Source organism: Hyla sarda, chromosome 4 (genome assembly GCF_029499605.1).
Source record: "Hyla sarda isolate aHylSar1 chromosome 4, aHylSar1.hap1, whole genome shotgun sequence".
NCBI lineage: Eukaryota > Metazoa > Chordata > Amphibia > Anura > Hylidae > Hyla > Hyla sarda.
In genome coordinates, this window is record NC_079192.1 from 151087378 (window position 1) to 151113890 (window position 26513).

The 26513-nt window shown below is 41.6% G+C and overlaps 1 protein-coding gene across 6 annotated transcripts in view; it reads left to right on the forward strand.

Moving 5' to 3' along the window:
• The first annotated feature begins 261 nt into the window (after positions 1-261).
• TCF12 (transcription factor 12) overlaps positions 262-26513 on the forward strand; it is a 232552-nt gene continuing 206300 nt past the window's right edge. For 3 of the 6 annotated variants that reach the window (XM_056572396.1, XM_056572398.1, XM_056572402.1), the window contains exons 1-3: positions 262-1978; positions 2454-2549; positions 3248-3320. In XM_056572396.1, the coding sequence (XP_056428371.1) occupies positions 2478-2549; positions 3248-3320 (145 nt within the window). In that variant the 5' untranslated portion in view covers positions 262-1978; positions 2454-2477. The remainder of the gene's footprint in view (positions 1979-2453; positions 2550-3247; positions 3321-26513) is intronic. The other 3 variants (XM_056572400.1, XM_056572401.1, XM_056572399.1) reach the window with 3 other exon arrangements.

Below are 26513 nucleotides of genomic sequence, written 5' to 3' on the forward strand. Positions count from 1 at the left end.
CTTTTATTAACCTTTTTTTTTTTTTAGTTCCCACAGGGGGCTAAAACATGCAATCTTTTAAATTGCATAGACTGTTCAATGCTGAGCTTTGCCTCAGCATTGATCAGTGTTATCGGTGCTCTGCTGCTTTAGCCTGCCATGGCTGGCCAGAGCATCGATCGGACAGGGAGGAAGCAGGTAAGGGCCTCTCAGCTGACCGGAACCCACAATTTCACTGCGAATGTCCCGATCAGCTGCCCTGATCTAACCCCACATTTTAGATGCTGCTAATAGCAACCGCTGAACATGCTTCAAACCCTGGTAAGAAGATGAGGGCGTAAAGGTACACCCTCAGTCCTTAAGTACCTGTACACCCTTCATCCTTAAGGGGTTAATGACCACAATAAAAATGTGTAGTGGTCATTAAGAGCGCTGTAGATGCCACTGTGTTGTACCCCTATCCACAGGATAGGGGGTAGAGCAGTCTGGCATCTGCAGTACACAAATACATGGAACATCTGTCTACAGCATGCCCTCTGATCTCTTAAAGGGGCCCCAGATCTTGTAGTTGAACCCACCAGGATCAGTTCCCTATTTCTATGGATAGGTGATCTATACAGCCACTGTGCTTCATCAAAAATTAGTGCATGTCCGAACTTTTTTCTCTTCTCAACTACCCTAAAATTCTGGACACCTGATGAAACCCTTTTAAGTCAATCTTGGACTCCGGCAGGACAACAGCAGTGTAAACATAGCCCAAAATATTTATGTGCTGGACAAACCCTATAGACCATTTATTGAGAGAAATTACAATAATAACCTGTACAAGATCCTCCAGCTTCAAAAAATATCAGAATTATTTTATGGACAAAGAAAAAAGTTCCCTTCTCTAACGGACTGTCTAGGAATTTCTAGATGGTCGGCAAGTGATGACGGTTTGTAGGAGGTCGGGTACAGCACATGAGATGCCAGTCACATCACCAGCATCCCGCGGTACCACCTGTTAATAAGCCGCATGTGAACAGGAGCCTCAGCTCCGGGCATCTGCACTCAGGAGCATCAGCTGGCACAGGGCCATGAGGGGGGCCAGGTCACGTGTTCCAGTGCCCGGGGGCGCGCGCCGCCAACCAGTCCACCCCGCCCCCCTACTGTTCGGCGCGCTCCTCGGCCGCGGACTATACTTCACTAATGACTTGTGGAGGAACCGCGTGAATACGGTTGAGCCGAGCTTATAGCTGCTCTGTACCGTACAAGAAACAGCGAGCACACGTCTTGCCACACTGACAGGGCCAAGCGTGTGTGTCTGGGGGAGGGGAGGGTTGTATCGGCGCTAATGAAGCCGAATGATATTGTGACAGTGCATTCATCAACCATTGGTGACAGCATCGATCCCACTCTGTCACAGACACATCTCCACCGCCCCCCAGGACCGCGGCTGGCGCAGCAGCTGTTCCCGTGACCGACCCCTTCAGAGGAGCACACGCTCACCGCTCCAATTAGCGGTGTCATCCGAGGAAGAGCCGACAGTCCCACCCGGGCCCAGTTTCTTCCGAGCTGCGCCCTCATACTTATAACGTCCCTGTGGAGCAGCCGCTCTTCATATCCCTCCGCCCACTCTCCTGGAGCCGGATCTTGCTTCTCATTAACAGGGGCTGCATTTGGTCAGCGGAAGAGTTAACATAAGTAGTGCCGGAATCTGTTTTATACGCTCTCGCTTCGGCGGAGGGATATTCTTCTTGGACCTAACGTGGTGCTGAGGCTCGACGAGCGGAAAAAAAAAAAAAAAATATGTCTGCCTGAGGGAGACCCACAAGTTCCTATCGGCTGAAAACAAAACCTTTCGGTGCTGTGAAAGCCCCCCAAACCGGCAGAAACCGGGAGTTTAGACGACGCTCTGCTCGGGTGACGGATTTAGGCTGCTGTCAGGACCCCGGGAGGAAGGTGTACAAGGACTCCCATAAACTTCAATCCAATTGTTGGATGTTTAGACGGAAAAAAAGGTAACCGGGTGGAGGGGACTCGTGTGGGGTGCCCCTTATCACGGGGGGGCAGGGTAGAGTGCTGGGGCCAGTGGGCAGGAGCTGATAGCCACACATTGGGGTGCAAGGTCTGGGGCTCTGTCTTCTTTATGGGACAAGTAGTCCCTGTGGCCCTGTGTAGCAGGGACCCCTGTGCTGTGTGCCCCCATCTTCCTGTGAGGCTCCCCCAAGTCTTCTCTCCAAGTTGCAGCTCTATTGTTGCAGGATCCTAGTGACTCAATCCTCCCTTATTGTCTTCCCTTCTGCTCTCTCTCCTCTACTTCACTTTCTTAGTCCACTACTGGGAGCTCAGAAACTTCAGTGTTACTTTAGGAAGGGAAGTGTGTGTGTCCCCTGTGTGTGCCCCCTCCCTCTCTGGTGTCAGATGGGCAGCAGTATTGGGGGGGGGGGGGGGGGGTACTGTGATGCAGATGGTAAGTGTCTCTCTTTCTGTCTAGGAGCTGATCTGAGTGGTTGGAGATGAATCCTCAGCAGCGGATGGCCGCTATAGGCACAGACAAGGAACTGAGTGACCTCCTGGATTTCAGTGCGGTACAGTATCATTCTGGGTCTTTTTCTACAATTGGGGGGGTGCTAAGACCGCAGGACGCCATCACTTTGATGTCACGTCTAGACTCTTAAGATGTAATCACTTAAAAGACTACGGGGGTCAATTGGCTTATAACTCCGAGACTAGTCATTGACTCCAAAACCACCAATCCAATTACTGCTTCTTAAAAACCCCCGTTAAGTCTTCTTTTTGTTCACCAAAAATCCCAAACTGTAAGAGATTATTTTATAAGGGTGAACAGAAAGCTTAGCTCCCACTTGTTGCCTTTTATAAAGTAAACTATATTTTTCCATATCTTTTATTCCTGCCATATATAGTTTGTGTAGCTTTGACTGCTTTCTGAGTACTTTTGGTTGTATAGTATTTTCTATTGTTATTTCTATTTCTATTTTTAGTTGTAGTATCGGTACTTTGCCTCTTTCACATACATGAACCTTCTAAGTCATCAGGCAGTCACCTTTTATACCATGTGGTGCAGTGGTCTCCAACCTGCGGACCTCCAGATGTTGCAAAACTACAATTCCCAGCATGCCCGGACAGCCAACGGCTGTCCGGGCATGCTGGGAGTTGTAGTTTTGCAACATCTGGAGGTCCGCAGGTTGGAGACCACTGATGTAGTGTGTTGCTCAGCCTGCCTTGCAACAATGCACTTATAGCAAAATCCTGTTCTGTTTTGCAGATGTTTTCTCCACCTGTTAATAGTGGGAAAACCAGACCAACTACACTAGGAAGTAGTCAATTCAGTGGATCAGGTAAAAACGAGCTGGACTAGCAATGAGTATATTTTTTGCTAGTCGTGAATTGTGTTTTGTCACTGGCTCCTAATACTTTGACATCTGTAATTTCACCTTACACTTCACACCGTCTCCCCCCCCCCTTTTCCTCTTAGTTATGCACATTGTGCATGGAATAGATGTAAGTAAATGCATCTGCCATCTTCAGGTATTTAACCATGTATACTATTGTGTTGCCCATTAATTTTTATCACTATATCACTGTATTATCTCTGCATGTATCATGATTTTACATCAGATCTATACAGATTTCAGAGTATTTTGAGCCTTTTATCTTGTTTCAGAATCTCCCTGTCCTCAAATGATCTATTACGTAGACATCCGCACACTGTGATATGTTTGTGTACCGATATTCCGCTGTCTAACGCACCTTTTTGCAGGAGTTGACTATATTTTTACACAATGAAGAAACAAATAAATCTGCAGGAATGAGCATGGATCCTCCGTAAATTGCTTCCACATGTTTTGCTGCATGTTGCTAGCACAACCAGATGTAGCTCTCAAGACGAATTGTGCTATGACAATGTGAGATGTTTTCTGAATGAATTTCCCCATAAGCCCTAAACTCCTGCATTCTAGGATTAGCATTCTATGGGGTTCAGATTATATGTCATTGGTGATATAGTTTATATAGTGAAATGCCTATATTACATAACTGTAGTAATTATTGTGATTCCTTGTTTATAGAAATGTTACCATTTTCTACCTGTGTCCTTGAGTAAGTTTATGGGGATGCCAGTCACTCTGTACTGTCTATAGCCTTCATCTAGAAGTTTTGGGCCATTTTATTTGATATTTTTTAATCTGAAGGATGACATTATTTTACATTGTACTTGGTGACCCACAGCTGTATAGGTCTGTGCCATAGTGGTGTTGCCATTATCTAGATCTGCAGTGTTTGTACCTAGACACTTATGTGTGTCATTGTTCCGGACCCAGTTATATATTTGATCCAGTGCTTATACTGAAGTTTAACTACAGATGTATTCAGAATACGTGGCTTGTTTTTGTATCGCTGTGCCCACTGCATTCCTGTGTACATATATAAAACCATTTTCTGTATGCACAGGTTAGCACACTTTGAGGAGCTTAACCAAAGGTCTGAAAAGGGATTTGTAATAGTTGCTTCTAAAGCATTTTTTTTTCCTTGTCAGACACTTTATTTTTATATATATATTTTTTTTTATTAAGGTAAAAGCATGAAATTATCCCTGGTTGTTAATATCTGTATAGTATATAGTATTTTATTAGTCCAGTCTACGTATTTTTATTTTTATTTTTTTCAATAATGGATGAAATTTTAGTCAGCTATACTTGGCACGTGCTTGCTTATTAAAGGTTTGTGAACTTGTAGTAATTCACCTCCCATCTAATTCATTCACAAGAATGTAGAACAAATGCTGCTGAGAAGGAATCGCATATCTCCAGCTTCCTTAGTCAGTCTAATAATTGATTTGTCAATGCTTTGCAAATACAAGGGTCATTTTTGGACCGTAGTTTTTTGGCTGCCAGTGCGACTTCCTATTGTGTGTTTTTTGTTGTTGTTTTGTTTAAAGCTATCATTTTTAGATGTAATATTAAGGGAAAATGTTACATGAACATTCATTATTAGTTATTTTATACAATCTTAATTTTTGATGTACATATAAAGTTAAGTCAGGATCGGTAAGCAGACTAGACAGAGGGTTGTAGCAGATGTGAGAATGTCCTAATAATAATCTAAAAACGGTACCTATCTTGTTGGAGGGATGTGCATGCACTCTGCACTTACTGCTGCAAATACATTATATTGCAGTCATTTAAAAGTTTCTAACATATGTGCGTATATATACACACATACTCTTAGTTGGGATAGACTGGATGGTTTTTTGACTTGTCCTTTATTTAGGTACTGTGGCCCAGCTATTCAGCTTAATGGATTTTATGCATTTGTTGGCCTATCTTATGAAGGAATGCGGCTCTATCCACTAAAAAATTTGCAAGTAACACTTTGCTATTGTTTAATCTTACTTTCACATTTGTGCTGCAGAACTGCTATTGCAATAAAATCTGTTGGAGCAAGTCTCCATAAATGTTTCTTTGGTTATTTACACAGGAGAATATCCTTCTGGAAAAATTCTGGGCGGACATTCTGTGCTAAGACCACTCGGACATGCACTGTCTCCATAGACTGCAATGCATATCTGAGCTGATTCTGCAAAAATACTGCCATGTGCACGGTGCAACAGGAGTACCACTTTAACTTGGCAATAGCCCATCCTATTTCATAGGTCTTTTAGCCTAAGGAGATACTAGGCCACAGATCCATCTAATCAGTTTTTTAGAAATGTTTCTTGGTTAAACAAAGAAGAAAGCAATGTTAACATTTTTATTAAAGCTGTCATTTAAAGGCAATCTGTTCTCAGTATCACTTGCACTAGCCTGTTGGTACAGGTTTGCAGTGCGGGTGAAACTGATGAAAATCATACTTAACGTTTTTCCCTCCGTGATCCCGTTCTTCAGTAATCCTTGGTCTATGGTATATGCAATTGTGGAGCTTGGTGCATGTTGTGTGTTCCCAAGCTCCTGGTGCAAAATAAATTCTGCAATCTTTATGGTAATGCCACCGCTTCCTGGACGTCACCATTGGCTTGGGAACTCCCCCTGTGCACCAAGCTCCACTCTTGCATATACTGGATGCGAGGAGCAGTAAGTATGATTTTCGTAAGTGTCACTCACACTACAAGCCTTTACTAACAGGTTAGTGTGGGTGATATTTATGAACTTCCCTTACAATTTCAGTTTTCCTCTGTCATGACCTCAGAGGCCTATGGAGGTACAGTAGGGCCCCATTGAAGTCTTTGGATTTGACTTTAACCCCTTAAGGACGCAGGGTTTTTCAGTTTTTGTATTTTCGTTTTTTTCCTCCTTACCTTTTAAAAATCATAAAACTTTCAATTTTCCACCTAAAAATCCATATTATGGCTTATTTTTTGCGTCACCAATTCTATTTTGCAGTGACATTAGTCATTTTACCCAAAAACCCACGGCAAAACGGGAAAAACAATCATTGTGCAACAAAATCGAAGAAAAACGCCATTTTGCAATTTTGGGGGTTTCAGTTTCTACGCAGTGCATATTTCGGTAAAAATGACACCTTATCATTATTCAGTAGGTCCATACGGTTAAAATGGTACCCTACTTATATAGGTTTTATTTTGTCGTACTTCTGAAAAAAATCATAACTACATGCAGGAAAATGTATACGTTTAAAAATGTCATCTTCTGACCCCTATAACTTTATTTTTCCACGTACAGGGCAGTATGAGGGCTCATTTTTTGCGCCGTGATCGGTACCATTTTTGTTTTGATCGGACTTTTTGATCACTTTTATTCATTTTTTAATGGTATAAAAAGTGACCAAAAATACGCTTTTTTGAAATTTGAAATTTTTTTACGTGTACGCCATTGACCGTGTGGTTTAATTAAACGATATATTTTTATAGTTTGACATTTACGCATGCGGTGATACCACATATGTTTTTATTTACACTGTTTAATTTTTTTTATGGGAAAAGGGGGGTGATTCAAACTTTTATTAGGGAAGGGGTTAAATGATCTTTATTAACACTTTTTTTTTTTACTTTTTTTTTTTTTTTGCAATGTTATTGCTCCCATGGGGACCTATAACACTGCACACACTTATCTTTTACACAGATCACTGGCGTGTATTAACACGCCTGTGATCAGTGTTATCGGCGCTTGACTGCTCCTGTCTGGATCTCAGGCACGGAGCAGTCATTCGCCGATCGGACACCGAGGAGGCAGGTAAGGGCCCTCCCGGTGTCCTGCAAGCTGTTTGGGACGCCGCGATTTCACCGCGAAGGTCCCGAACAGCCCTACTGAGCAGCCGGGATAGTTTCACTTTAACTTCAGACGCGGCGGTCAGCTTTGATCGCCACGTCTGAAGGGTTTATACAGGGCATCACCGCGATCGGTGATGTCCTGTATTAGCCGCGGGTCCCGGCCGTTGATAGCCGCCGGGACCTACCCGATATCGCGGGAGCCGGTGGAGGACGTAAATATACGTCCTTCGTTGTTAAGGGGTTAATGATCCTTACAACCATAATTTTCAATAATGTGGAAAAAATGCCACATATGCATGGAAAAAGATGTAGTACACATGCGTTTTTTAACCCCTTAAAGAGTACCTGCCACCATGTCTGTTTCTCCATACACTACTCAAAAAAAATAAAGGGAACACTAAGATAACACATCCTAGATCTGAATGAACTAATCGTATGAAATACTTTTGTGTTCACATAGATGAAGGTGCTGACAACCAAGTCACACAAAAATTATCAATGGAAATCAGATTTATCAACCCATGGAGGTCTGGATATGGAGTCACACTCAAAATCAAAGGGAAAAACCACACTACAGGCTGATCCAACTTTGATGTAATGTCCTTTAAAACAAGTCAAAATGAGGCTCAGTAGTGTGTGGCCTCCACGTGCCGTATGACCTCCATACAACGCCTGGGCATGCTCCTGATGAGGTGGCGGATGGTCTCCTGAGGGATGTCCTCCCAGACCTGGACTAAAGCATCGGTTGGTGGATGGAGTGATACATGATGTCCCAGATGTGCTCAATCGGAATCAGGTCTGGGGAACGGGCGGGCCAGTCCATAGCATCAGTGCCTTCCTCTTGCAGGAACTGCTGACACACTCCAGCCACATGAGGTCTAGCATTGTCCTGCATTAGGAGCAACCCAGGGCAAACCGCACCAGCATATAGTCTCAAAAGGGTGGTCTAAGGATCTCATCTCGGTACCTAATGGCAGTCAGGCTAGCACATGAAGGGCTGTGCGCCCCCCCCCCCCCCCCCAAAGAAATGCCACCCCACACCATTACTAACCCACTGCCAAACCGGTCATGCTGGAGGATGTTGAAGGCAGCAGAACGTTCTCCACGGCATCTCCAGACTCTGTCATGTGCTCAGTGGTAACCTGCTTTCATCTGTGAAGAGCACAGGGTGCCAGTGGCAAATTTGCCAATTTTGGTGTTCTCTGGCAAATGCCAAACGTCCTGCACGGTGTTGGGCTGTAAGCAAAACCCCTACCTGTGGACGTCAGGACCTCATACCCCCCCATGGAGTCTGTTTCTGACCGTTTGAGTGGACACATGCACATTTGTGGCCTGCTGGAGGTCATTTTGCAGAGCTCTGGCAGTGCTCCTCCTTGCACAAAGGCGGAGGTAGCGGTCCTGCTGCTGGGTTGTTGCCCTCCTCCATGTCTCCTTATGTACTGGCCTGTCTCCTGGTAGCGCCTCCATGCTCTGGTCACTACGTTGACAGATACAGCAAACCATCTTGCCACAGCTCGCATTGATCTGAGTCACTGATGTGGGTTGTAGACTCCGTCTAATGTTATCACTAGAGTGAAAGCACTGCATCAGCAAGGAAGCATAGGAACTGATAAGTGGTCTGTGGCCAGCACCTGCAGAACCACTCCTTTATTGGGGATGTCTTGCTAATTGCCTATATTTTCCACCTGTTGTCTGTTCCATTTGCACAACAGCATGTGAAATTGATTGTTGATCAGTGTTGCTTCCTGAGTGGACAGTGTGATTTCACAGAAGTGTGATTGACTTGGAGTTACATTGTGTTGTTTAAGTATTCCCTTCATTTTTTTTGAGCAGTGTATTATGCTGCTATGTTGCTCTATTCATTACATCCCCCCCCCCCCCACAGTTTTTATTTTACATTTTCGCAGTGTATTTTCTTAATAATCTTCTTTCAAAACTTGCTCACTGCCTGTGAGCTTGCTCGGGTATAAGTGGGTGTACCTGGTAGGTGTGAAGCCTGCCGAGTAACTCTTCTGTCCTTCCCAGTTCTATGCTGCACTCGGGAGCGCTAACAGCTGGGTTACTAGGAATCTCATGGGGGCGGGGATGAAAGGCGGCAGGGTGTGAAGGATCACTTGTACAAAGTCCTGTGCGCGCCGTGCACAGCGCTTGCTCCTGCCTGATTGACTGGCAGGGAGCGAGAGCAGAGCAGGGCCGCTCCACCCTCACTTCCTGGACTTTGAACTTGTGCCAGTCCAGCACAAGTCCGAAGGCTATGTGGGGGAGTGCAGGGAGACATGAAACAGAGACCCCTAGTGGGCGGAACTTCAAAGTTAAAAAAAATGGATTTTTTTTTGTAAAGATTCATTAAATTACATGAGGAACAACACATAAGTTTTAGTTGGTGACAGGTACTCTTTAACCTCTTGGGGATGCAGGGCATATGCCCTGCGTCACTGATCCTTAAGTACTCGGGGCGTACCTGTCTGCCCTGGTCCAGGTTACCTGGTTTAAACCGTTCTCACCGGCAGAGAACGGGTTAAACCCGTTGGGTCCTGGTTGCTACGGGCAGCCAGGACCCACATCTAATGCTGGGCACGGTCTATCGGGCTGATGCCCGGCATTAACCCTGTAGACACCGTGATCAAAGTTGATTGCGGCATCTAAAGCGAGAGTAAAAGAATCGCGGCAGCTCAGCGGAGCTGATCCGGACTATTGCGACAAGGCCGCAATGTCCCGATCAGCTTACCGGACGACGGGAGGGTCCTCGCCTGCCTTCGATTGGCGATCAACTGCTCCATGCAGTATAATGCAGCTCCATAATCATATGTGGTACCACCGCGTGCGCAAATGTCCGAACTATTAAAATATAAGGTTAGCTAAACCACACGGTCTGGCGTACACATGAAAAAAAAAAAAAAAAAAAGCAAAGTCCAAAACATTTTTGCTCACTTCATATACCATAAAAATATTAACTAAAAGCGATCAAAAAGTCCCATCAAAACAAAAATGGTACCAATAAAAACTACAAAAAATGAGCCCTCATCCCTCCCCGTACATGGAAAATAAAAAAGTTATAGAGGTCAGAAGATGCAAATTTTAAACATACTAATTTTGGCGCATGTAGTTTATAAGTTTTTTTTTTTTAAGTATTAAAATAAAATAAAACCTATATAAATTGGGTATCCTTGTAACCGCATGGACCTACAGAATAAAGATATGGTGTCAGTTTTACCAAAAAGCGCACTGCGTAGAAATGGAAGCCCCCAAAATTTGCAAAATGGCGTTTCTTTTTTTCGTTTCACCTCAAATATAAATAAATAAAAAATATATAATTTTTTTTTTTTTTTTTTGCTTCGCCGCAGGTTATATTACTGTGTAACCTAAATAAGTGATGTAATTACAAAGTACAATTGGTGACGCAAAAAAACAAGCCCTTATATGGGTCTGTAGATGCAAAATTGAAAGTGTCATGATTTTTATAAGGGAAGGAGGAAAAAATGAAAATGCAAAAAAACGAAAATTTGCTGAGTCCTTAAAGGGGTATTCCAGGCAAAAACTTTTTTTTAAATATCAACTGGCTCCGGAAAGTTAAACAGATTTGTAAATTACTTCTATTATAAAATCTTAATCCTTCCAATAGTTATTAGCTTCTGAAGTTTTCTGTCTAACTGCTCAATGATGATGTCACGTCCCGGGAGCTGTGCATGATGGGAGAATATCCCTTGCATGATGGGAGAATATCCCCATAGGAGCTGGACATTTCCTGGGACGTGAGTCATCAGAAAGCAGTTAGACAGAAAATAGCAACTCAACTTCAGAAGCTAATAACTATTGGAAGGATTAAGATTTTTTAATAGAAGTAATTTACAAATCTGTTTAACTTTCCGGAGCCAGTTGATATATATAAAAGTTTTTGCCTGGAATACCCCTTTAACCCCTTAAGGACTCAGCCCATTTTGGCCTTAAGGACTCAGACAATTTAATTTTTACGTTTTCATTTTTTCCTCCTCGCCTTCTAAAAATCATAACTCTTTTATATTTTCATCCACAGACTAGTATGAGGGCTTGTTTTTTGCGCGACCAGTTGTCCTTTGTAATGACATCACTCATTATATCATAAAATGTATGGCGCAACCAAAAAACACTATTTTTGTGGGGAAATTAAAACGAAAAACGCAATTTTGCTAATTTTGGAAGGTTTTGTTTTCACGCCGTACAATTTATGGTAAAAGTGACGTGTGTTCTTTATTCTGAGGGTCAATACGATTAAAATGATACCCATTATTATATACTTTTATATTATTGTTGCGCTTAAAAAAAATCACAAACTTTTTAACCAAATTAGTACGTTTATAATCCCTTTATTTTGATGACCTCTAACTTTTTTATTTTTCCGTATAAGTGGCGGTATGGGGGCTCATTTTTTGCGCCATGATCTGTACTTTTTTTTGATACCACATTTGCATATAAAAAACTTTTAATAAATTTTTTATAATTTTTTTTTAATAAAATGTATTAAAAAAGTAGGAATTTTGGACTTTTTTTAATTTTTTTTCGTTCACGCCGTTCACTGTACGGGATCATTAACATTTTATTTTAATATTTCGGACATTTACGCACGCGGCGATACCAAATATGTCTATAAAAAATGTTTTTTACGCTTTTTGGGGGTAAAATAGGAAAAAACGGACGTTTTTACTTTTTTTATTGGGGGAGGGGATTTTTCACTTTTTTTTTACTTTTACATTTTTTTACATTTTTTTTTACACTTGAATAGTCCCCATAGGGGACTATTCATAGCAATACCATGATTGCTAATACTGATCTGTTCTATGTATAGGACATAGAACAGATCAGTGTTTTCGGTGATCTTCTGCTCTGGTCTGCTCGATCACAGACCAGAGCAGGAGATGCCGGGAGCCGCACGGAGGAAGGAGAGGGGACCTCCGTGCGGCGTTATGAATGATCGGATCCCCGCAGCAGCGCTGCGGGCGATCCGATCGTTCATTTAAATCGCGAACCGCCGCAGATGCCGGGATCTGTATTGATCCCGGCACCTGAGGGGTTAATGGCGGACGCCCGTGAGATTGCGGGCGTCGGCCATTGCCGGCGGGTCCCTGGCTGCGATCAGCAGCCGGGATCAGCCGCGCATGACACGGGCATCGCTCCGATGTCCGCGGTTATGCTTAGGACGTAAATGTACGCCCTGGTGCGTTAAGTACCACCTCACCAGGACGTACATTTACGTCCTGCGTCCTTAAGGGGTTAAGGTGAAAATGGGCTAAGTCCCTAAGGGGTTAAGAACACAGTCCATTCTGGCCTTAACCCCTTAAGGATGCAGCCCATTTGGGCCTTAAGGGTGCAATTTAATTTTTAAATACTATTTGTGTGGTGAAATTAAAAAGAAAACCACAATTTTGCTAATTTTGGAGGGTTTAGTTTTCACGCCATACAATTTACGGTAAAAATGACGTGTTCTTTATTCTTTGGGTCAATACTATTAAAATGATACCCATGATAACATAGTTTTCTATTACTGTTGCGCTTAAAAAAAAATTGCAAACTTTTTAACCAAATTAGTACGTTTAATATCCCACTATTTTGAAGACCTATAGCTTTTTCATTTTTCCGTATAAGCGGCGGTATGAGGGCTAATTTTTTGCACCTTGATCTGTACTTTTTATTGATACTATATTTGCTGATATAGAACTTTTAATCAATTTTTTATAAAAAATTTTGGGAACAAAATGTTATAAAAAAGCATCTATTTTGGACTTTTTTTTTCTTACTTTCACGCCGTTAACCGTACAGTATCATTAACATTTTATTTTAATAGTTCAGATATTTACGCACGCGGCAATACCAAATATGTATATAAAATAAAATTTTATGTTTTTATTGGGGGAGGGGTTTTTAAAAATTATTATATTTTTTTAATTTTTTTTTACTTTTACACTTTAATAGTCCCCATATTGGACTATTTATAGCAATCACTCGATTGCTAATACTGTTCAGTGCTATGTATAGGACATAGCACTGATCAGCATTATCGGTCATCTTCTGCTCTGGTCTGCGGAAAGGCAGATCAGAAGACGCCGGGATGGCAGCGGAGCCAGGTGAGGGGACCTCCGTCTGCCGTGCTGGATGATCGGATCGCCGCGGCAGCGCTGTGGGCGATCCGATCATCCATTTTAGTGACCGCAATGCTGCAGATGCCGTGATCTGTATTGATCACGGCATCTGAGGGGTTAATGGCGGACATCCGCGGGATCGTGGATGTCCGCCATTACGGGCGGGTCCCTGGCTGTGATCAGCAGCCGGGACCAGCCGCGCATGATCCGGGCATCGCTCCGATGCTCGCGGTTATGCTTAGTACGTAAATGTACGTCCTAGTGCATTAGGTACCACCTCGTCAGGACGTACATTTACGTCCTGCGTCGTTAAGGGGTAAAAGGGGTAGGGAAAAAAAAAAATATATATATATATATATATACATTTTTTTTTTCCTATTTAAAAATCTTAATCCTTCCAGTACTTATCAGCTGCTCTATAATACAGAGGAAGTTCATTTTTTAAATTTCTCTTTTGTCAGTCCACAGTGCTCTCTGCTGAAACGTCAGGAACTGTCCAGAGCAGGAGAGGTTTGCTATAGGGAATTGTTCCAGCTCTGGACAGAGGTGTCAGCAGAGAGCACTATGTACAGTCAGAAAATAAATAAAAAAATAAATGAACTTCCTCTGTACTATAGAGCAGCTGAGAAGTACTGTAAGGATTAAGATTCTGATGCGGTGGTACTTAACGCACCAGGATGTACATTTACGTCCTATACATGACCGCGAGCATTGGAGTGATGCTCGGATCATGTGCGGCAGGTCCCCACTGCTGATAGCAGCCAGGGACCTGCCGGTAATGGCCGACATCCGAGATCGCGCGGATGTCCGCCATTAACCCCTCAGATGACGTTATCAATACAGAACGATCATCCAGAGGCAGACGGAGGTCCCCTCAACTGCCTTCACTGCCATCCACCGATCTTCTGCTCTGGTCTGAGATCGAGAAGACCAGAGCAGAAGATCACCGTTAACACTGATCAGTGCTATGCCCTATGCATAGCACTGAACAGTATTAGCAATCGAATGATTGCTATAAATAGTCCCCTATGGGGACTATTTAAGTGTAAAAATAAAAGTTAAAAAAAAATTAGAAAACCCCTCCCCCAATAAAAATGTAAATTGTCAATTTTTCCCCATTTTATCCCTGAAAAGTGTAAAAATATTTTTTTAATAAACATATTTGGTATCACTGCGTGCCTAAATATCCAAACTATTGAAATATAATGTTAATTATTCTGTATGGTGAACGGCATGAATGTAAAAAAAAAATTAAAAAAAAACAAAATTGCTGTTTTTTTTATTTTTTCAAACATTTTATTCCAAATTAAATGTTTTAAAAGTTTTTTTTATAGATGCAGATGTGGTATAAAAAAAATTACAGATCACGGCGCAAAAAATGAGCCCTCAAACTGCCGCTTATATGGAAAAATGAAAAAGTTATAGGGCAGCAAAATAGAGGCATTTTAAACACGCTAATTTTGGTTAAAAGGTTTGCTATTTATTTATTTAATTTTTTAAATTAATAAATAGCAATAGCATAATAGAATAGTATGTAATAATAGGTATAATTTTAATCGTATTGACCCACAGAATAAAGAAAACATGTCTATTTTACCGTAAAGTCTACAGTTTGAAAACAAAACCTTCCATAATTAGCAAAATTGCGGTTTTCTTATCAATTTCCCCACACAAATAGTATTTTTTTTTGATTGCGCCATACATTTTATGATAAAATGAGTGATGTCATTACAAAGGACAACTGGTCGTGCAAAAAACAAGCCCTCATATCTTTGGATGAAAATATAAGAGTTATGATTTTTAGAAGGCAAGGAGGAAAAAACTAAGTCCTTAAGGCCCAAATGGGCTGAGTCCTTAAGGGGTTAAGGACCAAGTCAATTTAACTTTTGCATTTTTGTTTTTTCCTCCTCCCTTTCTAAGAGCCATAACTCTTATTTTTAATCCACAGACCCATATGAGGGCTTGTTTTTTGCCAGACCAATTGTTCCTTGTATTGACACCTTTCAGTATACCCTAAAATGTATGGCACAACCAAAAAATATTATTTTGTGGGGAATTGAAAAGAAAAAACGCAATATTGCAACTTTTGGAGGCGTTAGTTTTTACACCATGCACTTTACGGTAGAACTGACATGTTTTCGTAAATTTGTGGGTCCGTATGATTTAAAATGATACCCATGTTTACAGGTTTCTATTATTGTACAATTTTTTTTTTTTTTTTAAACTCACTTTTTTTTAACAAAATAATTGTTTACAATGTCTCTATTCTGACCCCTATAACTTTCATCTTTCTGTATACGGGGCTGTATGAGGGCTGTATGAGGGCTTGTTTATTTATTTATTTTTTATTTTTTTTTGCGCAGTGATCTGTAGTTTTTACCGGTAGAACCTATGGGCAAATATAGTGGCCGTTTCTGGTACTGCTGCTCAGGTCATGGTCTCAGGTGTGGGACCCCATGATTATTGATAGCATATCCTAAAGACATGTCTGTACTTTTGTAATCACACAGTCTTCTTCTTTAAAGGAAAACAGCCAGCCTGTTCACCCACACTAAACACAATACACTGGGTTATAGTGTGGGTGAGCAGGAGTCCGAGGGGTCACTTACATATCTCAGGACCTACCAGACATATTTAAATGACCCATCGTTGGACTCCTGTTCACCCACACTATAACCCAGTGTATTGTGTTTAGTGTGGGTGAACAGGCTGGCCGTTTTCCTTTAATTAAACAGCTGCCCTCCATAAATTCTACTGCAACCATTGTGCAATGAAAAAGGCATTGCTTATGCTTAGCCTTAATAATTTCAGCTACTAGAAGTAATGATCTGATTTTCCAGCAATACAGTAAACAAATGGCAGCTATCATTCTTATGTTACTGCTATTTTTAATGCTTGCAGGTCTCCACATTGATTCTTATTGCACATAGAGATATAATGTGGTTGTACATCACTCTGGACCCATCTAAGAGCTAGAACACAGCCCATCTGTACCAGCAGTTCCCATTCTGGCGGATTAGAATCTCCCTTCTGATTGCCTGCTATATAATACTATATTACCCCTAACTATTTGGCCATGGCTTCCCCCAGCAATCTCAATTTCTTTAGGCAGTCCCATAAAGTTTGAATGGAGCGGAATTCCACATACCAGAACGCTGCTCTATTCAAACATTTAAAAACCCCTTTAAGTGATACGTGGTACGTCCTTAGAAGAAATCTCTCATAAGACTACATGACACTGCGAAGAAAGAGACTTTTTTGCCTAGACCTCAGCATCACTAAACATTCCACTCATGTTTAACCTGTTAAGGACCAAGGGCGTAAACTTACGCCCCTAGTCCAGCTCCCGTGATATAACGCGGGGTTACACGGTAACCCCGCATCATATCGCGGCAGGCCTGGCGTCATAGTGAAGCCGGGACCCGCTTCTAATAGCGCGCGGCACTGATCGCAGTCTAAAAACGAAATCGCAGGCTAAAAATGAAATTATAAGTGCCCAGCTAGCTCAGGGAGCTGTTCGGGATCGCTGCGGTATAATCGCGGCATCCCCAACAGCTGTAGCACAGGAGGAGGTCTTCTTACCTTCTCCTGTGCTGTCCGATCGCCGAATGAATGCTTCAAGCCTGGCTTGAGCATTCAATCGCCGAAAACACTGATTGATGCATCTCCATAGGAATGGATCAATCAGTGTAAAAGATCAGTACATGCAATGTTATAGCCCCCTATAGGAGATATAATATTGCTTTAGAAAAGTGTAAAAAAAAATCATTAACCCTTTCAATTATCCCTTCCCCTAATAAAAGTTTGAATCACCTGGCATTTCCAAGAATAAAAAAAGTGTAAATAAAAATAAACATATGTGGTATCGCCGCGTGCGGAAATGTCCGAATTATAAAAATATACTGCTTTTTAAACCGTTGTTCAATGGCGTACGCGCAAAAAAAATTCCAAAGTCCAAAATAGCGCATTTTTGGTCACTTTTTATATCATGAAAAGATGAATAAAAAGCGATCAAAAAGTCCGATCAATGCAAAAATGGTACCGACAAAAACTTCAGATCATGGCGCAAGAAAAGAGCCCTCATAGCCCCCTGAACATGGAAAAATAAAAAAGTTAAAGGGCTCAGAAAATGACAATTTTAAACGTATAAATTTTCCTCCATGTATTTATGATTTTTTTTCAGTAGTAATACAAAATCAAACCTATACAAGTAAGGTATCATTTTAATCATATGAACCTAGAGAATAAAGAAAAGGTGTCATTTGTAACGAAAAATGTACTACGTAGAAACGGAAGCCCCCAAAAGTTACAAAATGGTATTTTTTTTTTCAATTTTGTCGCACAATGATTTTTTTTCACGTTTCGCCGTCGATTTTTTGGGTACAATGACTGATGTCATTACAAAGTAGAATTGGTGGCGCAAAAAATACGCCATAATATAGATTTTTAGGTGCAAAATTGAGAGTTATGATTTTTTAAAGGTAAGGAGGAAAAAACGAAAGTGCAAAAAAACGAAAAACGCCTGGTCCTTAAGGGGTTAACTTCTAACCTCCCTAACTTTGCATATGTGTGACTTTTTGATCACTTTTTTTATAAAAAAAAAATAAAAATTATGTTCCCATGGTATTGCTATTACAGTTCAGTGATATGCATAGCACCACTGATCAGTAATATTGGCAATCTATTGCTCTGGTTTAATAGAAGGCAAACCAAAGCAGCAGATCCCCGGAGCCACCAGGAGGCAGAAAATAACTTCCTGTGTAATATACAGCAGCTGATAAGTACTGGAATATTTTTAAATAGAAGTCATTTATGAATCTGTTTAACTTTCTGGCATCAGTTGATTTAAAAAAAATGTACAGCATTATGGCGGTTTTACAGGTTGATCCACATTTTAGGAACTGTCCAGAGCAGCATAGGTTTTCTATGGGGATTTGCTCCTGCTCTGGACAGTTCATGACATGGACAGAGATGTCGGTAGAGAGAATTGTGGTTAGACAGAAAAGCACACAGCAGCTGATAAGTACTGGTAGGATTAAGATTTTTATATAGAAGTAATTAACAAATCTGTTTTTACTTTTTGGCACCAGTTGATTTAAAAAAAAATGTATTTTCCAGTGGAGTACTCCTTTAACATTCCCAGCTCCCTATGACCATCTAAACTCGGTAACATACATAGTTACCAATTGAATTTCATGGCTAGTGGTTTATGCATTGGTAATTAGGGATCGAAAATATAAGGGTCTATTCACACGGGCGGAATTTCCACTTGCAGAATTCTGCCTCAAATGAAGGCCCAATAGACTTCTATGAGATGCCACACTTGTGAATTTCCGCACCAATTCCACACAAAATCCACACAAGCCAGAAACCACCCGCGGAAGCGGAATTGGTGCGGAAATTCCATCTGTGTGAATAGAACTTAACTCACTGTCCTGTATACATGTTATACTTTTGTCTATAGTTGTAGTGTAGAAATATTGAATTATGTCATAGGGGGGACATTTATGCAAGTTAGTGTAAGTGCACTGATGTTATACACAGGTTTTGATGGTGTAGTTTGAGTGTACAAGCATCAAATGTACACTGCTCAAAAAATTAAGGGAACACTAATATAAGACAATGTAACTCCAAGTCAATCACACTTCTGTGAAATCACACTGTGCACTCAGGAAGCAACACTGATTGATAATCAATTTCACATGCTGTTGTGCAAATGGAACAGATAACAGGGGGAAATTATAGACAATTAGCAAGACGCCCCAATAAAGGGGTGGTTCTGCAGGTGGTGACCACAGACCATTTCTCAGGTCCTATGCTTCCTGGCTGATGTTTTGGTCATTTTTTTAATGCTGGCGGTGCTTTCACTCTAGTGGTAGCATGAGACGGAGTCTACAACCCACACAAGTGGCTCAGGTAGTGCAGCTCATCCAGGATGGCACATCAATGCGAGTGTCCAGAGCATGGAGGCGCTACCAGGAGACAGGCCAGTACATCAGGAGATGGGGAGGAGGCCATAGGAGGGCAACATCCCAGCAGCAGGACCGCTACCTCCACCTTTGTGCAAGGAGGAGCACTGCCAGAGCCCTGCAAAATGACCTCCAGCAGCCCACAAATGTGCATGTGTCCACTTAAACGGTCAGAAACAGACTCCATGGGGGGGTATGGAGGCACGACGTCCACAGGTGGCGGTTGTGCTTGCAGCCCAACACCATGCAGGATGTTTGCCATTTGCCAGAGAACACAAAGATTGGCAAATTTGCCACTGGCGCCCTGTGGTCTTCACAGATGAAAGCAGGTTCACACTCAGCACATGTGACTGGAGACGCCATGGAGAACGTTCTGCTGCCTGCAACATCCTCCAGCATGACCAGTTTGGCAGTGGGTTAGTAATGGTGTGGGGTGGCATTTCTTTGGGGGGGCCGCACAGCCCTCCATGTGCTTGCCAGTGGTAGCCTTACTGCCATTAGGTACCGAGATGAGATCCTCAGACCCCTTGTGAGATGATATGCTGGTGCGGCTGGCCCTGGGTTCCTCATAATGCAAGACAATGCTAGACCTCATGGGGCTGGAGTGTGTCAGCAGTTCCTGCAAGAGGAAGGCATTGATGCTATGGACTGGCCCGTCCGTTCCCCAGACTTGAATCTGATTGAGCACATCTGGGACATCATGTCTCGCTCCATCCACCAATGTCATGTCGTACCACAGACTGTCCAGGAGTTGGCGGATGCTTTAGTCCAGGTCTGGGAGGACATCCCTCAGGAGACCACCTCACTAGGAGCATGCCCAGGCATTAGGGAGGTCATACGGGCACGTGGAGGCCGCACACACTACTGAGCCTCATTTTGACTTGTTTTAAGGACATTACATCAAAGTTGGATCAGCCTGTAAAGTGGTTTTCCACTTTGATTTTGAGTGTGACTCCATATCCAGACCTCCATGGGTTGATAAATTTAATTTCCATTGATATTTTGGGTGTGTTTTTGTTGTCAGCACATTCAACTGTGTAAAGACAAAATTATTTCATACGATTAGTTCATTCAGATCTAGGATGTGTTACCTTTATTTTTTTGAGCAGTGTATTAAATGGTGCAGGGCCTGTGATTTAATATGGGGCTAGTACACCTTTTTATGAAATTTCACTTCTGAACACCACTTTGTATTACCCCTTCTCTGCTAGGTTTGTGGTGTAATGACTGGTTGTCCATCTGCCTCGGTCATGTCTAGGAGACAGAGTCCCAAGAAGGTCGGCACTGCAATAGGTAGTTGGTGCCCGAGGACCAATTATAACGATAATCCAAATGAAGAAAGGGTCCCGGCACTCAGATGCTTATGAAATCTCAACCTGGTTGATAAAGGCTATTGAGTCGTAACGCGTACCTACCCTGTATGCTATGCATGTTGCATAAATAAATCTTTGAGATTTCATAAGCATCTGAGTGCCGGGACCCTTTCTTCATTTGGATTATCGTTATAATTGGTCGTCCAACCAGTTGGATGTCTAGGAGACAGGACTAACTTGCAGCAGGTATTATAGCGGTTTTTAAAACTATAGTACAGACATTTATTAGGAAAAAAAAACCACTTGGATGTTATAATTTATTCAATTACATATGCGATTTATGAAAATGGTAATTTTTGCTTGATGATGTGTAACGTTTTCCACGGGTCATAAGGTCAGCAGGGCTCTGCAGGAGGAGTAAGGCTTTCTTCAGCCCAAATCTATGCCAGTCTGTTGCTGGTAAAAATAATTTGGGGCACAGTCAAATTTTATGGAGGTGCCAGTATCTCAAAATTTTGGACATCTTAAGTCAGCAGATTATTTTTTTTTCCCAGCAAAGTTTAATGGAAAGGAGGAGGGACACATTGTCACACATTGCGAGGGGTGTGACTGTGATATCACAACTCCCGCTCCAAGCATTATAAACGAATGCTGGGTGCTGCACAGAGATTGCGGGGTCCCAGCTGCGGGACACCTGCGATCAGACATCTTATCCCCTATCTTTTGGATAGGGGATAAGAAGTCTAAGGGTGGAGTACCCCTTTAATGTATTTTCTCTGTAAAGAATTCAAATGGTTGGAAAAGAAGTAGGCTTTGCTTTTTCAAACTTATTAAAATAAATAAAAAACCACACAACAATGTGTGATTCTAGCCTTTATGGTGATCCCTGGAAGAGGAATCTCTCCTCCTCTCCATTGAACTTTGCTGAATTGACGCAGCACACTTCATGGTAACCACTGGCAGAAGTCTGGTAATATGCACCTTTCAAAAAGCACATAGTTATAATTAGAATAATAATGTATAGCCTGAGGATAATAAATAGTCGTCATTCAATGTAGTACTTGTGACATGTGTAATTTTATCCACTGGAATTGGTATTTATTTTATTTAACAATAGTTTAATTTAAAAATTAATAAAATTACTTGATTTCCTACTTTTTATTTATTATAGATAGATATTTAATACATCTATACAGTTAGCAGGTTAAACTGTGTTCTGGTGAAACAAATTTTAAGAGAAAAAAAAACAAGGAGAATTTAAAACATTTTATTTTGCAGAATTTGACGGATTCCGTTATCTGAGAAGTGTGATTGCTTTAGACTTGAAAATGTGTGAAAACGGCAGTCATTGCTTGTGATCTTCCTTAAAGATTAAAATGGTATCTTTCATCAACTAAACACCTGCCTCAAGGCATTAGGAATGTGTTACAAATGCTTCTTTGTTTTCCTACTAAGAGCTAGAAACATTTATTTCTTAGTCTGGGTTAAAAATGTTGCCACTGTTTGACTCGAGTGCGAATGATAAGTTTATTTGGCAATATCCTTGGCTATTTTAATTTATCCCTTTTTACCAAAGTCCTTTCAACCAATTCTTATTGTGACGCCACCAGAATATGCAAGCCTGATAATGCTTCCACTGAATAGATGTCACGTCCTATTTCTGAAATGGAGCTGTATTTTGTTTTCTAGTATGTAGTATAGTGCAATTCTTCTATACATCATTTACTAGTGATTCTGGGGACAGGTTGGCCTTCTATTATGTGATACAGGGATGAGATAATTGGTATTCTCCCTGAATAGATGCTTTGTATAGCTCTATCTATAAAACAAAGCTGTGTTTGTAAACATAACTTGCAAAAAAAATAAAGGGCATACTTTCTGGTGAAGATGTTAACTGAATACCAAGGGAGAGTGGGGAGAAAAAGACACTTTTGTTTGCTACATATAATAATGTAGCCTGAATTTCACTGAATAATTGTGTTACTAAATGTGTTTAATTTATAGAGCTCTTTGTAAAGCTGCCTTTTATGAATAAAACGATTCCTACTGTTTACCATGCTTTGTTCCTTGCATGTAGCAGGAAAGTCTTTCTCAGCAGAGCCTTGTATTTACTGGCTGTTTAGTGTGCTCTAAAACATAAGAGACTCCTGTCTACATACATTATTATGGAGACGAGGGAAAGCAAAGTCTGCTTTTTTGTTTGTGCAATTGTGCTGCAAAGTTTTCTTAATAAAAAAATATAAAAAAATGTGAGACCTTATTTTGTAACTTTTATGTGGCTTAATAATTTCTATTTTGTTTTCTTTATGCATTTAGTTTAGAGGGAAATAAAATATACCTAATTCTTCATTGTTATGCAGAATAGTTTTGCGACTAAAGCAGAACTTTGTTAGGAATAAAATTTAAACTTGAACTTCTAACACATGATCACGATCTGCGGAGTCATTACACCTACAGCAGCCATCTGTTAGCTTGCAGCATGGAGTCATATAGCACATACCCCTTTTTATAGTTTATCATGCAGGTCACTGACCAACTTCAAAGAAGTTTTGTTTTCAATATTACAATTGCATGTGTGTTGTAAACGACCATTCCTGCCATGTGTGCTGGTATTTCTGTGACAAACGTAAACTACCCGAGCACAGGTCAGGATGTACTGTCATTGATAAACTGTAGGATAGGAAATTTATACGCCATCTGGCAAAGATTTTGGAATCGCCCAATGTTGGGAGATAAAGTCACATTGTAATTTGCAGTCTAAAACCAATACTTGCAAATACTAATGAATTTCTTACAGACCTGGCTGATTGAAGAAAAACATGGCCCCAAACAAGGGAGTTGTCATTTTTATCAATAGAAAAGTGTTTAAAACTTCAGAATGCAAGTCTTACATGGTGCAAATTACAGTGACCCCCCGACTTACGATGGCCCCTACATATGTTCATTTCAACATACGATGGCCTCTCAGAGCCCATCGTATGTTGAAGGCAGCATCAACATATGATGCTGCTGTGTGTCGGGGCCATCATACAGCTATCTGACAGCGCTGACAACTTCAGCATCTGACAGTTGTTTAATGTGCCCCCTGTGCCCCGTTCTGCCTCTTTTTACTCACATGCTGTCCTGCTAACTCACGCAGGTTTCCACTGTGAGCTCCGTGTAAGCCCCGCCCCCCATTGCAGCCATAGCCAATAGCCTGCAGCATCTTGCTGCAGGCATCCAATGAGCTGCTGGCTGCGTTTCCTTTCCTATGGAGCTGTAGTCGGCAGGATGGTAATGGAGGACATTCTGTCCCCCCTGAAGGTATTTAAAGAACTGTAAAGTACTGTATGCGATGTCACACATCACATACAATACATATACACACTATACACCCCATACATCAATGTTTCCCTATCAGTGTGCCTCCAGCTGTTGCAAAACTATAACTCCCTGTATGCCCAGACAGTCAATGGGTGTACATGCATGCTGGGAGTTGTAGTTGTGCAACAGCTGGAGGCACCCTGGTTTGTTAAACACTCCCCATACACTCCACATACAATGGTCATCCCAGAACCAATTAGCAGTTTCCCATAGAGATATGTATTCAACATACAATGGTTCCGAGGCCCCAGAACCAATTACCATTTTTACATAGACCTATGTACTCGACATATGATGGTTCTCCTGAAACCAATTAATATATGTTGAGGGACCACTGTATGCTTGTTATAAAATAGTAGGCCAAATGAAATGGGAATCGAGTAGAGAAGTCACATGAAAAGCAGCACTAATTATTAAGCAATTATTAAAAAAATTAAGTTGTGAAGAATTGGATGAAAGTGATAAGTGACCAATCTGCATCAGACAAGGAAATGGTACCGGGAACTTCTGTCTGGTGCCAATCTAATGAAACATAGATCAAACTTGACACAGAACAAAGCGTTTTCTTCAAGAAAGACCTCTCCACTTAACAACATGGCCAGCAAATAGACCGAATATTCCGTTTGAAAATGTATTCTGGTCTTGACAAGGCTCCATCCTGCTGTATGAGAATTTGTTTATTTCGACTTGAAGTAAATTATGGATAAAAGGGTTGGCTGCCTTCTTATGAAGTTTAACGCAATGCCTAGTAATTACTATGATGAGGAGCTTACTGATATATTACGTGTTCACTAGAGTGCCTTTAGTCAAACTGCTCTTCTCTGCTGACCCTGTGTGTCTGCCTGATAGTTCCCCCATTTATAATATTGCTTCCTGAGCATGTGACATTATACCTCCCATGCTTTTTCATTGCTTCTGCACTTCTTGCTTGAGTGCAGTGTACTACTATGGGGAGGCAGAGTGACTTGTATCGTCACATCCTCTTTAATAGGGTGCCATCGAACAGACTCACAGGGACGGCAGAGCATTAACCTGCCTAAAGGGACTCTAAGTGAACACACACATTTTAGATATCTATCCGTAGGCCCCTTATCATAGTGATTACCATGCCTTGATTCAAACTTCATAAAAATGGTCAATCCCTTTTTAAAACCATGCCTCAAACTATTCATGTAGTCTCAAACAAAGTAATAACTAGGATTCTAGTTTGTTTTTCTGGTGGATGATCTCATAATTTTTCCCATTTGCACTGTGTAATTCTATTTTTTTTAATTTCCTTATCCTTAATTTCACTTTGACAAACTATCCCATTATTTCATTCCTTTCCACACATCCTTGACTACGATTCTATTCATACAACTGTGTTATTGTGATGGACATTATCACCTACCTCTTGATAGGTGATAAGTTTTAATCTTGGGATAACACTATTAAGGTATGTTCACAACGGCAGGACCTTCTGCTAGTCCGCAGCGGGTTTTCTGTTGGCTCTTAAAGCGTAAAAGTCATGAGGTTTGAGGCATATAACCCAACCACAGTCTGTTTATGGGGTATAGACTATGTAAATAGTCTTACCTGTATCTCTCTTATTACAGCTTTTATTATCCCAAAAAAAGTTTTTATTTGCAGCCACAGTCGGATAGACGTGGCCAGGGGTTCGCTATGCCCCGCGGCCCTCACCCCTATCCCCTGTACACCAGCGCTGGGACCACTGGGTTATTGACACACAGGTCCCAGCGCATGCGCCCCTTATCTTTCATATGTGAGCGCCAACCGATTATAACCTTACAGATTGCAGCGCTGGTGTACCGGGGGATCGGTGTAGGGCATATCGAACTCCTGGCCACGCCTATCCGACTGTCATTAGCTGCAAATATAAGCGTTTTTTGGGATAATAAAAGCTGTAATAAGAGAGATACAAGTAAGACTAGAGACATATATTTTACACACCATACACAGACTGGGGTTAGGTTATATGGCACAAACCTCATGACAGTTGCGCTTTAAAGAAAAACTGTCACCTTTCTCCCCCCACACTAACCAGCGGTACTGGCTGGTAGTGTGGAGGACACTAATCAGTTTGATGCCTACCGTGCCCGGATCCACCCCGCTGTTCGGCCGAAATCTTCATTTTTCTGTATATGCTAATTAGGTGCTAACTGGCACAGGTGGCGTAACTGGCACTCTGACGTCAGTGCCGCTCGTCCGCAGCACCGCAGAGGTCATCAATATTCCTCCTCTTCATTGCAGAGCGGGGAGAAGAGTGAGAGGCGGAGGGAGGGGATGAATATTGATGAGCTGGGCGGCGCTGTGTACGAGCAGCACTGACTTCTGAGTGCCAGTTACGCTACCTGTGCCAGTTGCTGATTTTTACTTTGCAGTGGACACCATAAATGGACATGCTGCTGGTTTAAAGTCTGCACTATAAGTCAATTTTATTGCAGAATTTCGTGCAGATTTTTCCTGCAGCGTGTGTAACTGATTCCCTAAAATCTCATTCACAACACTGGTACTATAATACCATGTGGAATTTCCACACATAAACCCG